Raw genomic sequence first — 14,357 nt, forward strand, 5'->3', positions numbered from 1 at the left:
TTCCTGTGCCATTTTCACCTAACAATAAAAACCCCTAAAACTGTAAATATTTACATATGTACAAGGGAGGTGATGGGGGATGGCAGGGGGACAGCGGTGGCAGCGGCGACAGCTGTGGCTGTGCATTGCAGATTCAGCAGGAGCGCGGGGACCAAAGGAGAGGAGGCATCCATGATGCTGGTGACACTGGCAAAGTGCAAGAGGACAAGAATGCCAACACCAGCTGATCACCAGCTGGCAGGAGACCACCATTGTTCTTGGGCAGAGCGGGGGGAAAAGTTTTAAAGGGGCTTGGGCACTTTAAATGTGCACATAGGCTTTCTGCCGCCGCTGCTTAGCGCTGCAGCTGCGCAGCTGCGCATCCGCCAGCCGGCAAAAGAAAAAAAAGCCCCGTTTTTGGCCGCCCGTGAGGAAGCTGCCTCTCTCTTTGCAGCGTCCTCCGAGGCGGCGGTTTGGAAACTGCGGGTCAGAAATGGCCCCAGGTGAGGCGTCTTCACTACCCCCCATGTGGAAGCCCCATCTCCTGAGCCACGCCCCAGGGGCGGGCGGTCTGGAGGCTCCGTATTCAGCAGAATACACCTCCAAGACGTCTTCCCCTGCCCGTTTGTATCCCGCCTATGTGTCTTCAGATATCAGCCTCATATAAGGACAGTGTGTTCCCTTTGCATTCAAATAATCTTTATTAATTTTTCAATACATAACACTTAAAGAACACAAAATCTATTTCATATGCTTATGTCCCATTGATCTTCATTTTCTTTACTTCCTGTCTTCTCGCTGTTTCCTTGAGTTGCTTCTTATATATTTAATTCTTTTCTTGCAAATAATTCTATATACAACCCTAAACTAGAAAAAGAAAAGCTTCAAAATAATACATTTTTCCTTCTAATACAGTTGTTCCCTTTGAATGAATGCTGGGAGAAGGTCATGGGCTGGATGAGGAAAAAGAAATTGAACACGAATACAGACAAGACAAAGGTGCTTACCTGGGTTTGAAGGTGTGTCAACCAGTTCTGGATGGGGTTACACTCCCACTGAAACTTCTGGCTGCTTCTGGAACCATTGCTCCAAATGGCAGCTCAGATAGATGCGATGACAAGGAGTGCGTCTGTTACACCAGCTTCACCCCAACTTAGAGCTGGAGGGCCTAAAGATGGTAGTGCACATGCTGGTAACCTCAAGGTTGGGCTTTTGCAACATTCTGCACATTGGGCTACATCTATACTAAGTTTGGAAACTTTGGTTAATTCAAAACATGGTAGCCAGATTGGTTACTGGGATGTCCAGCAGTGAACATATTACACCAATATTAAAATCACTCCACTGGCTGCGAGTGAGTTTCTGGACAAGGTACAGAGTACATGGTTTAGACCCAGGTTACCTACAGAATCTCCTCCTCTCATGTAATCTGCTTTGTACACTCAGATCCTCTGCCAGACATTTACTCCAGTCAGCCAGAACTAGGTTGGCAACTGTCAACCAGAGGACTTTTTCTTCAGCTGTCCCTAGACTGTGGAATGAGCTGCCAGAAGAGATTCAGCAGCTGAATATGCTGTCCAAATTTAAAAGAGCATTGAAGACCAATCTCTTCTGGCAGACGTATCCAGATAATTTTAAATTGTGAATTGATAGGTTATGTCCCGCTTCCACTGATGATGTTCAGGCTGATGATGTTTGCTATAGAGTAGAATTCAAAGATATAGCCATGTTAGTCTGTGGAATCAATATCTTGAAGCACCTTTGAAACTAAATGAAATGCAAAATGCATCTGAGGAAATAGACTGAAGTCTGCAAAAGCTCCTACTGCCAACTTCTTTCTTTCAATTTATCTCAAAAGTGCTACAAAATCTCGCTACATGCTGATGTTGTTTGTTATAGGGAACATTTAATTCATTTGAATAGTTTCGTGGCTACCAGTTTGAGGGACACAATTATAAGTCCTGGTTATCTCCTATATGGCTATATAAAGCCCTATATGGCTTAAGTCAAGACTGTCTGCAAGCCTGCATCCCCCATACAGGGAAAAAGCCTGCCCAAGCCTACAATCTTCATGGTAAAGCTTTCTCTTATCATCCATTTGGTGAGGACAGAGGAGAGACCCTTCTTGGTAGCTGCTCCAAGACTGTGCAATTCCCTATCATGGCAAGTTGGCTCTATTTCCTCTAGCAAGCAAATGCCTTTCTATTTACTCAGTCCCTTGAATATTATGCAAATCTTCTAACTGATATGTGTAGTATCTTTAATCATTTTAAGGGGCATTTAAACCTATTAATTTAATATTTTAATATGTTCATTTAATATTTTCAAATTTTGTACTGTTTATTATTTAAATCACATTTTGTTTTAACTCATATTTTGAGCCACCTTGGATCCCATTTTGGGAGAAAAGTGGGACATCAGTCAGTCAATCTATCAATTAAAGTGTCATCTTTTGAGTTACTGCTTTTCTTCTCACCTTTAAAGTAAAATACATATTCAGGAGTATATCTACAGTTTTAACCAATGTTCTTCCCAAACTAATAAATAAAGACTAGAGAAAGACTTTGTTAGAAAGAGTCTGAAGTGTTTAGCATATTAGAAATTAAGAGTATGTAATGCGGAAGAAATTAGTGAATACAAAAGACATCTCCACAATGGAGAAAATGGCAATGATTTATTAAAATATTTTTAAAGATAGGAATTTGACGTAGCAATGGCAAATTGGTAAAATAAATACAGTGTCCACCCAGCATTACATTTAAACACAGGAAATTTAAAATTCCCTGGTAATCTTTGTTTTAAAAAACACCCGGCTGTTCTTCCTTTTCATTTTCTTCCTTATACTTATTTTCTCACAGAAAACACTCCTTGAATGGGAATAGTGATCTTCCCCATTTTTATACAAATATGACATTATACAATGCAAGTGTCTAAAGCTTTATGTGGGAAGAACAGCAAGACCCCCTCTCTATATATGTATTTGTGTGTGTGTGTGAGAGAGAGAGAGAGAGAGAGAGAACACATTACCTTTCAAATATAAGAAACAGTCAGTGAAGTTTTGCCCCAGGCTGTAAAATGTCTCAGGTACATGCAATGTGCTAAAGGAGAAATGCTGACTCAGAGGAAGTTGATGAAACTTCAGCATGGAGTTGTGTCATAACAGTTCAAAATTGCACAGTCACTGTGGACACATGATAGGAAGATGATGAAACACTAGCCAGGGTTTGGATCAGAATCCTAGCCTGTGTTTGTATATATAAGGAAGAATGCTCCGGGACACTGAGAATTAGGTCGATGTCAGTTGGTGGCGGAGCATTATGTTGGGTGGTATAAATATTGTTGTATCATGCTTGTAAATATTTTGCTGCAACTAAGATTAAAAGCCTTTTCAGAAGAACCTCAGCAGTCGTGAGTGAAACTCTGTTAGGAAGCAGGAGTTTTTGTCTCCAGCTACTTCTAGACTCGGCATTTGCTTTCTTGGCTGGCAATCTTCTACATATGGACTCAGTTTTCCCGAGCGCTAACAGAAGCAATAAAACATGTACTCCTTTAGTAAGTCATTTTTTGGAATGTCATTATCCTGCAGCAGGCCATACATTTTGGCCTGTAGAAAAAGTAAATACAAATAATAAGAAGTTTCTATTGAAAAAAGAAGTAGACTTGGTTTTGAAATTAAAATGGTTGGCTCCTGGAGGACTAAATGAAGAGCTTGGGCCTGTTACAGACAGCCAAAATAAAGCTGCCTCGAGTTACAGTGGAAGTATGGTGTTTCAATGATGCATGTCTCCTAAGAGTCCAGAAGTCACACCAAAGCCACGCTCCAGCCCTAAGGATTGGAGCGTGGCTTTGGTGTGACTTCTGGACTCTTAGGACGCATGCATCATTGAAACACCAAACCTCCACTGTGACTCGAAGCAGCTTTATTTTGGCTGTCTGTAACAGGCCTGATGTCTTTCCACTTTTGTAAATTCACTCAAAAGTTCTTCTAGCCCTGTTGTATGATACTTCCTTGAAGGTCATCTCACTCCGTCTCCTCCCATCCCTTTCTCCCAGATGTCTGCCAACACACCCACATTTTTTAAAATTTATTTCTGTGTTTTTATGTAGCCCTTGAAGAATGCCATTGAAATATATATCGTCCAAAATGCGTTGGGCTTTCTTCAAAATAAAAACAGCTCTCTACTGAACACTTGGAGACATCTGTCTCTTTTCACCCTGGGGATTTCTCTGGGTTTTTGTCTCTTCTTCTTTACTTACTTTTAAGACGAGCTTGTTACTGGGGGCAAATATTTTGAATTCAAATCCAAAAGTCCCTGAGGGCATGAGGCAAGACTTATTCTCTGGAATTACTTTTTGTCCTGCAGTTCTAAAAATTTAAACATGGGCCTGTTACAGACTGCCAAAATAAAGCTGCTTCGGGTCTCTTTGGAGGTATGCTATTTAAATGATGCATGGGTCCTAAGAGTCCGGAGGTCGCGCCAAAGCCACACTCCATTCCTAAGCACTGGAGAGCAGCTTTGGTGCAGCTTCCAGATTCTTAGGATGCATGCATCATTTAAATAGCATACCTCCAAAGAGACCCGAAGCAGCTTTATTTTGGCAGTCTGTAACAGGCCATTCTTAGCTTCCCTTGGTAGCCAAGGATGCATATTCTGTGATCGTTGCTGAATTAGTTTTGCATTTCTCTTCCCTAAAAGTTGTTTAGCATCGACTTCTTGTACAGTGCTTGGTTTGGGTACAAAGGAGGCTAAGGATTGGTGATTTCTAAGGCGGTTGCTGTAGGGTATTCCAGTGAATTATCTGCGCATTGTATTTGCTTTAGTACCATCTGTACTAAAAGAGAGTATACTAGATCTCAAATCTTTGCTAGTAAATAGACGCTGGCATGCTAGTACAACGAGAACAGAAAAATAGTTTTTCAAATTTCAAATGAAGAAATACCAGCGGACTGGAAGAATCAGGCTGACTACTTGTTGGCATAGAGTAGAGCTACTCTCAGAAGAACTGTTAACCGTTAGACGTCTGATAAATATTCAGTAACATGGTACATATCTTTTCATAATATTTTCTCACCCAATTAAATACATCTGCCAGTATCTACCCTGAGGTGCATATATAATCACATTTCTTTCCTATTAGCTTCGAGATAATGATTGTTTAATTTTTATCAGGATCTTCTGCTTGTAATTTGATTAAATTTAAAAGGTTCCACTATCAGCGTAACAGTTCTTCATATAGACAAGGTTATACAGTGATGAATTACAATCATTTATCTTAGTTTTTGTTTTATGAATAGATACAGACAATTTTTCTGCTGCTACAGAAAAAAAGGGAAATTACTCAGCCTTTCCCCTGAGTCCCACCTACCAACCCACATATCCTTCAATGTATTTAATTCCACATAGCTTTCAGTATTTAAAACCTCACTTTTCTCAGCCTGATGAAGAAACATTTGCTTGGCTTTCCCTTTAAGATGATATTGACACCATTTACAGATGGCTTGCTTCCACATTACACAGAAACCTACATCTTCTGCACAAGGATCTGACATGAATTTGGAAACCTCAAGCTCTTTAATTGTTCTGCCTAGCAGGAAAGCAATGGAGCATCCATCAAATTCTCAGGTCCTCGCTCCTCAATGTGCCATCATAGAGGAGTGCCAACTGCTTGTCTTCTAAACTATCATTTTTGGAGGTGACTGCTATACCCTGCACCTTTCTCCCTATGATGCTATGTGGTTTAAATACTGACTGATATCTGGGTCCTGCTAGATCCCTTGAAACACGTGAATCTAATTCTAAAATTTGGGTTTCCATTTATATCTCCATTTATGGCCTCCTGCAGGCTAAGTGAAAATTTCCTATTTAATTTATGTATCTAATCATGTCTAGGATCATGTTTGTTTGAGTGAATGAACCTCAAATCTTTATGACAATATCATTAGTTACAAAAGATGTATTATTGCTTGTGAAATACAGGTACATTTAGAAGTACATTGGAAATAATAGGACCGGATTTTATTTCTGGATTCAATTCAGATATGGATCTACTGAGAAATGTGTGAATCTCTTAAGATGATTGAACAATAAGAACTGTATACTTTGCTAGTTGATCATTTGGAAAAATTGCAATTTATGAGCAGTTTCTTTCCTTTCTGTGTAAATCCACAAGTAAAGCAAAAGGGTAATTTTGTAAATGTTTTGAAATAATATTCTGAGCAAGGACTAATATTAGCCTGAGTAGCTTTTAAGTTCTATCAACTAGGAACTTTCTAAAATGATACAATCCATATAAAAGGAAAGAGATTCTACCAGCCTTGCTGTATCATTTGTAGCTGTATCTTTCCAACAGGTTTCTGAGAGTAATTATTAGAGGAGCTACAGATATGTCAGGATGCAAAACTGAATACCTGCCAATATCAGAAGATCAGGATTCTCTCAAGTTTATTATTAATGTGTGCTTGGGATTTCAGTCCATTCTTAACATACATTGAGATCCTCCGATGTATTTCTGATCATACGCGGGATTAAACACCTCCATAGGACTATCTACGTATCTGAATGAGCAGGACTGTAGTCCTTAGTGCTATCAAATTGATATGCCCCTTGTGCAAAGCTTCTTTTATCTTTTTATAATGCATCAAGCAGCTGTCTGTATTAGAAACCATGATGGGAAGTAAGAGTTAACAGCAGTAAGATAAATGAGATGCTATACTACCAGTATCTTGGCTATCGTCTTCCCTTCAATTAAAAAGATTAACTTTACTCCATAAATTCCATGATTATTTTTTTCTAGTTGCTACAGAAAGGTGATATGCTCCTCATAAAATGATGGTTATTTTCTCCTTAAAGATATATACTTCACCTTAGCTTTGCTTAAGTACTTGCATATTCTTTATCATTGCTCTGACCCAGTTCTATGTTTAAAGTAAATATATACCTTGGACTGTAAGAATCCTTTAAAAAATCCATAGTTGGTTCACATTAAAATCAGTGGACTTAAGTCATTAATCACATGTCAATGGGACTTAAATGCAATAAGTAATCTAGCCTAAACCTAATCCTCCAGTTATTATCTAGAATTCATATTTCTCATGCTTTAGGCAATCAATCAGTCTCTCATAAAAGTACAATCTTAAAATCCCTTGAAGGCTATCCCAGAGGCCACAGGTTATTATGTCCTTCCCTCTGAACAGACAGAACAGGAGGAAGTAACGAAAAGACTTTCTACAAATGCCAACAGAGAAAATGCCACTATGCCCTTCTCTTGCTGTGCTTCCAAGTCTATTATTTGCACTCTTGGGAAGAGGTGGCATTGACCATGGCTTTATGTACTGTGTTCTTGTGGATGCAGTAATCCCCTTGCTGCACTTGGTGTAAATACATAAACAAATGAACAGGCATGGTCAGCCTCACCTGATAGAACCAATAAATAAATAATCATTTCCAAGTTGTCTTGCAGCTTATATAAGTATCTGATTTGTTGTTCTGATTATTATGGGTTTCCTTGTTCTTGTCTTTTTCAGGGGCTATGTGCTCAAACCTTCTGTGGACACCTACATTCCTGCAATCATGCTACATTCAACATGAAGGTAAGTGCTAATATATAAACTGTGAAATGATTGTAGTCCAGGACGGAATCTATAAATGAATGACATGTGAAATTACAGTAGTAGAGGGTTTCTGCACACCTTCCAAGGACCTTTTGTAAATAGTGAAACTGAAGGCAAACACATTAGTCAATTTTCAACAGTAAGAATGAGTTCAGAAAGGAAAGTGGATGACTGTTATCCTGAAAAGAATCTTTGCTGTTAACTTTTTCACAGCTCTTCACGGGTATTTGTACTTTTTACTGTTTTTCGAATCTTCAGCTTTGCTACTGCAAATGGTGGCCAATTCCCTTTGGTTTGTCCTGGAATGATAATGCCAATGTAGTATACCAGTGTCGTTAAGGACAAATATAGCCCTCTAAAGAAAATGATTTCTCTAATGGCCATATGTGTGATTGTATGGCGTAGGTGCAAAAATAGACAACTCTAACAAGTGAATATTTTCCAGCCATTTTTCAGTAATCTAAAAATTCTAGACGGGTGAGATACGTTTTCTTGCAGTTGGTGTTGTCAGAAAGAGGAGAGAAGCATAAATCACCATGCTTAAATTACAATTAGACTGTGGTTCTCTTGAAAGGGATGTTCTCTTTTTAATTACTTCATAGTTGAAAATATATAAATGAAGGAAGTTGTCTAGAACCTTGATGCTTCTGCCAAAGCACCTTTTCCATGCTTCTACACTGTGCATGTTGCAGCATTCACCATTACGATTAAAATTGTATTTTAATGTAGTTTGCACTTCTGTTATTGAGAAAAAGAGAATTAATTGGTTAATTCCAACTAGTTACTTCTTAACTAAAGCCTTATCTCAGACAGTGACATTTGTCTGGAGGTGACAGCAGCATAGGGAAGATATGTATGCAGCATTGGCTGCTAGGGGGTGGACAGGTTGTTGAAGAGAGCTTCAGAAATGAATCATGGAAGAGAAAGAGAAGGTGTGGGTGGGAAAGGGCAAGTGAGCAATTGCTGCCCTACCTGCTCTAACTGACAAATTGCCCCCCTAATCCTGTACTTTACCATACCTCAAATTTGAGCACTGTATGAAACATCCAAACATATTGACAATAAAAGCATAATAGTTTGATGTCAGTTTGAATCCAATGCCAGAAAAAGCTCTAGAAGAAATAATTAAATAGTTGATGTATGAGCATTTAGAAAAGAATGCTAAAATTTGTAAGTTTAATAATGTAAACATTAGAAACTGGAATATTAATTCAGTAGCATAAAAATTAATAATGGAAATAACTTCATTTGGTACTTAATTAACTTGATGATTAAAATGGTTAGTATTGGGCCTAAGCATGCGATTTATAGCGAATGGCATGGAGGTTGTCATTGTTGACCTTAAGGGAACAAATGATATTACTGGTTTCTTCAAAAGGACTCTTTATGTTATTTTAATCTGCCCCCCACCTGGAATTTTTCATCTCATGGACTACAAACTCCATACAGTTGGCGTTCCATATCCACAGATTCTGCATCCATGGTTATCCATGGCTTGAAAATGTTTTTTTTAAAAAGCCAAAACAAACCTTGATGTTGACTTTTTATATAAGCGACACCATGTTACTAACCTGTTGTATATAATGGGACTTGGGCACCTATGAACTTTGGAATCCATGGGGGGGGGGGGGGCTGTAACCAAACCCCAGCAGATACCAAGGGCCCACTGTAATAGATTTGTTACCTGAGAATGGTGGGAATGCTGCAAATCTGGGAACTATCAGGCTGAGGAAGACCATTGCAAAGCATAACATATCACCTTAAAACTTCTTCATGTCAGTTGGTCACTCACCTGCATCTCTCTTTTCTTTTGACTCCAACAACACGTACACTTTGTTCACCCTTCAAATGTCTTACCTGTTAAATGTTAATGAGATGTAACTTCCTTTTGTTAGAGGGCACTGATCCAACATAAATACATCAGTAAGTGGAGAGATACAAAGATTGGTCAGTGTACCTAGAGTGGAGAATTCTTAAGCCAAAATTGTTGAGAATCTCTCAGCATATACCTAATAATTTTTCTGCACATTTGAAAATGCTCCCCCCCCCCAACTCTCAATCAAGAAGTGTGTTCTAGAAATATTAGTGGTAGAGCAGAAGCCAGAGATCCTGTGCATATAGGAGGCATGCAGGAGCCAGAATCCAAACTACATCCTGCAGCATCTGCATTTTTAATTACTGTATTTTCTGGCGTATATGACTACTTTTTAACCCAGGAAAATCTTCTCAAAAGTCGGGGGTCGTCTTATACGCCGGGTGTCATCTTATAGGGCAGGTGCTGAAACTTCCGAGCTGGACTGGAGAATCTGCGGTTGCCGCATATGGTGGGGGGAGCTCAAAATGGCCACAGCCGCATCCCCTCCATATGTGGTGACCATATGAAAGCAGGAAGGAAGGCGCTGTACAAGTACGGTAGAATAAAATCTTGTAGACAGGGAGAGCTGGGCAGGCAGGGAGAGCTGACCAATGCAAGCAGGCTTTGCATACAACAAGGTTTCCTGGTAAGTACCTGCATGTCATAAGCATTTGAATTAATTGAATTAATGTTTTTTTAATTTTTATTTGGTGTGCGTTGGAAGAGGGATAGTCTTATACGGCGAGTATATCCCAAACTCTATATTTTAACTGGAAAAGTTGGGGGTAGTCTTATACGCCGGAAAATACGGTATCAAGTATCTAACAAGCTCACATTTCTGTGGAACCATCTTGCTATAAATGTACAATTAAAAGGGCTTGAATAAAAGGGGGGGGTGGAAGATGGATGATGGGTGGTTGAAAAGCAGACGGGGTGTGTGGTGGAGAGAGTCAAAGGAGAAGCTAAAGGAGAAAGAAATGGGAGATGGATTTAAGGGAAGAAATTCATGAAAATATCCAAGAGCCTAGTGCTTTGTAAGTGATCAATGATCTGGAAAGAGGTTAATTGCAGCTCACTCCAAATAATACTATGATGTCGATTATACATTAAAAAGCATTAGAAATCAGTCCTTATATCATCATTGGGAGGAGAAATTACAGCAACGCCAGCTTCTAGGAAGAATCCAGACACTTTCCTTCTATGCCAAGGGAGGCACTGGATCCTTGTGTATCTTGGTCTTTTGCAAAGCAAACATATTACTCCCCACCGCCACCATTCTGTTTCAAGACTCGCTTCTTTCTTCTTTGCGATTCCGTTTTTAGTGCTTTTTCCCCAAACATAGCTGTTCTGCTCATCAACACCTCCCATCTGACCTGAGTTTCAGAACATTCTCTCCCCCCTTCTCTCCACCCTGCTTTCTTCTTAAACAACAGACCCAGGTGACAAGTTAGAATTTCCCCCACTCCTAATATTTGTTCTCCAGATGCAGCATGTCTTTCTGCTTTAATTAATGTGACAGAGGGAGAGGCACCCAACTAGTGGATTTTAACAGATTCTAATGATCCAATTCACCAAAGCATATTTTTAATATCAGCATTAATTGGGGAATCTAGAAAGTTAGATGATATCACTAGGGAAATGTAGTGAATTACTAACTTAATGAATGCATCGGTGTGTTAGTTCTAAGCTCTGTGCTGGTACATTTCAGTAATTTTGATGTGATTTTACTAAGGCTTTAGTAAGTTTCTCCTTGATACTGTAGCAAAGGTGTTGGTAAAATGGGACTAGACAATGTTATTTTTGTAGATGGTTGATGGACTAACTCAAAGAGTGACTGTATCTTATTTTGGAGAGAAGTAACAAGTAGTGTGTTGCAGTACTCAGTCCTGGGCGTACTAGTGTTTAATGGATGCATATATTATTTTGATGAAGGAATAAATGGCATGCTTAGGAAATCTGCAAATGACAAAATACTGGAAGGAGTTGTTAATATCTCAGAAGACAAAATCAGGATTGAAACTGAAGTGGAGAGATAAATGTAAAGTGCTATATTTAGGTGTGAAAAATCAAACACACAAGTATGGGTGACATCAGGCTTCACAGCACCGCTTGTGAAATAGATCCAGGGGTCTTAGTGGACCACAAGCTAAAGGTGAGTCAACAGTGTTCTGTGTGGCAAAAGAAGACTAATGCAGTTTTGGGCACTATCAACAAAAATATAGTACAGTATCTAGATCATGGGAAGTAATGGTGCTACTCTATTCTGTTTTGCTCAGACCTCATCAGAAGTACTGGGTCCAATTCTGGGCACTACAATTTGAGAAGTATATCAACAAGCTTGGGTGTGACCAGATTAGTTAACTTAGGGGCTGAGTAGACAGGCCAGGAAAGCCAAGTCCATGCTTTCTTGGTCTGGGTCCCAATGCAGATTTATCTCCAGGCTAGCACAGGGATAGTCGGGTGTTTATACACCCGCCTCTTCCTGCACCATGGACTCACTACTGTTAAGACATCAGAAGTGGCAGTGTGGTAAGGGAGCTTTTCATTAGCCGCAGTAGAGGAGCAAGAAGATAAGAAAGAAGGTTAAGAGGTGGTATGATAGCCCTGTTTAAATATTGAAGGGATGTCATACTGAGGATGGAGTAGGCTTGTTTTCCATTGCCCCAGAGACGAGGACACAGAACAGTGGATGCAAACTACAGGAAAATAGATTCTCCCTCAACATTAGGAAGAACTTCCTGACTGCAGGAACTGTTTTGCAGTGAAACACACTCCCTCAGAGAATGGTGGAGTCTCCTTCTTTGGAGGTTTTTAAATGGATGCTGGATGGTTACCTGTCAGGAGTGCTATCTCTTCTAACTGTATGATTCTATTATTCTACGAAGGAGTTGTGGGCCATCTGGTCCTATATGGGGTTTGCATGGTGGGTCAATTTGATATTTAGGACCTTATGCATTGGGATTGGGCCAAATCCACCAGATTGATGTCTGGTCTGCCAGGATCCTTCCTGTTCCTGACCCCAGGGTTTTGGCCTGCATTGTCCAAACAGGATGACATGAGGTGAACGCAGGCCTTTCGTTCCATGCAGATGCCCTTAAGATGGTAAACAATCTGGAATCTTGAATGGCTAAGGAAGTTAGGCATGTTTAGCTTAAAGAAGAGAAGGCTGAAAGGTGCTATGATAGTCATCTTTCATTATCTGAATGGCTGTCAGGTAGAAGATGGAGTGAGCTTCTTTTCTGCTTCTCCAAAGGATAGCACACAAATCAATTACTTCAAATTACAAGAAAGGAGGTATCAAATAAACCTTAAGAACTTTCTGACAGTAATTGGTGTGTGATGATGGAATAGATTGTTTTTGTGGGTTTTTTGACCTATGTGGCCATGTTCTAGTTTATTCTTGATGTTTCACCTACCTCTGTGGCTGGCATGTTCAGAGAAGGTTTCTCTGAAGATGCCAGCCACAGAGACAGATGAAATGTCAGGAATAAACTCTTCTAGAACATGGCCACATAGGTAAAAAAAAACCACACAAAACTATGAATGCTAGCCATGAAAGCCTTCGACTTCACAATGGAATAGATTTCCATGCAAAGTGGAATATCCTTCATTGAAGGTCTTGAAACTGATTTTGGGTGACCATCTCTCAGGAGTATTTTGGCTGTAGATTCCCTAACCTGGCTTTTGGTTGAACTAGGTGGTCCATGAAATCCCTTCAGCTCTGTTAGTCAGTATCACACTATACTGTTATAGTTTTATTGTTCCACTTTAACTGCTATGGCTGCCTCCTGTGGAATCCTGGGATTTATAGTTAAAGTGGAATGATAGCACTTAAACAATGCAGTTTGATACTGGAGATTATCACACACACCTTATCTCGTCTTTTCCTCAACAGGATAGACAGTCTAAGACAGGTCTTACCACATTCTCCTGGGGCTGGGAATATGCAGCCTGTATGCAATGTGGGCTTATCCCGTGGCTTTTCAAGAATGGGATTTTCCCATCCTTGAAATGCGATGGGATAAGACCAGGTTGCCAATGGGCTACCTACTGGCTGCATATGTTTGGCCCTGACAGTTAAATGCACATCTATCCTGGCAAGAAAAAGATGAGATAAGACACGTGCGATAATCTCCATTATCTGAGTCAGTTTTGCCTCCCTCCACCACCACCTTAAGTAAATGTGGCTGTAGTAGTGTTGGTTTCTGCTGCAGCCCCAGCTCTTTTCACATAACAGATTTGTTGTATGAAGAAACCCTGGAACCAGTTCCATTAAGACACAGTTAAATAAGGGACCAACATGGCCTTCCAGAGCAGTCATATGATTAAATGATTAAATGAAGCAAGCTTTTATATACTAATGATTTTGTGGATTGGTATATTGTTTTGATAAAGCATATTACATCTGGCATTAAACATCGTGTTAGGATCACTGGTCGACATCCAGAATAACTTAATTATAAAAGATGGAAACTGCCAGTAGAGGGTTGATTAAACAGAGTGAGGGTTGCAATTTTAGAAACTATAATTACAGTTATATAAATTAATCATAAATATATGGAGGGTGGGTAGCTAATCTGTAGGTGCACACGTTCTTGACTCTCAAATTATTCGAACTACTTTTGCAGGCTAGAATCTATGATGTACCATATGCTTTCACAGGCAAGAAAAAATATCTGGGCCTTACTTCCAAGAAAATAAACTCAAGACAGAGATGCAAGACTGTTTCCTAAACTAATGTTCTGATTCTGTATCATTAGGAGACAGTAGAGTGGGCAGAATCTCTCCTAAAATCTATAGTCACATGTTTCAGTAGCATTTTATTTGTCTGATGGCAAATGATTACACTGTTCATATAATATTGACAACTTAATAAATAATTTCAATGTTCCACTTGCTGTGAATTTGGTT

The 14,357-nt window shown here is 39.6% G+C and overlaps 1 protein-coding gene across 1 annotated transcript in view; it reads left to right on the top strand.

Moving 5' to 3' along the window:
* Positions 1–14,357, top strand: part of SPAG16 (sperm associated antigen 16) — a 506,576-nt gene that overhangs the window by 334,990 nt on the left and 157,229 nt on the right. Inside the window, exon 14 of the mRNA XM_089477933.1 lies at positions 7,505–7,570. Coding sequence (XP_089334059.1) covers positions 7,505–7,570 — 66 coding nt within the window. The remainder of the gene's footprint in view (positions 1–7,504; positions 7,571–14,357) is intronic.

This window comes from Sceloporus occidentalis, unplaced genomic scaffold, assembly GCF_023333645.1.
Source record: "Sceloporus occidentalis isolate IW3139 unplaced genomic scaffold, rSceOcc1.0.p SCAF_12, whole genome shotgun sequence".
NCBI classification, from domain to species: Eukaryota; Metazoa; Chordata; class Lepidosauria; order Squamata; family Phrynosomatidae; genus Sceloporus; species Sceloporus occidentalis.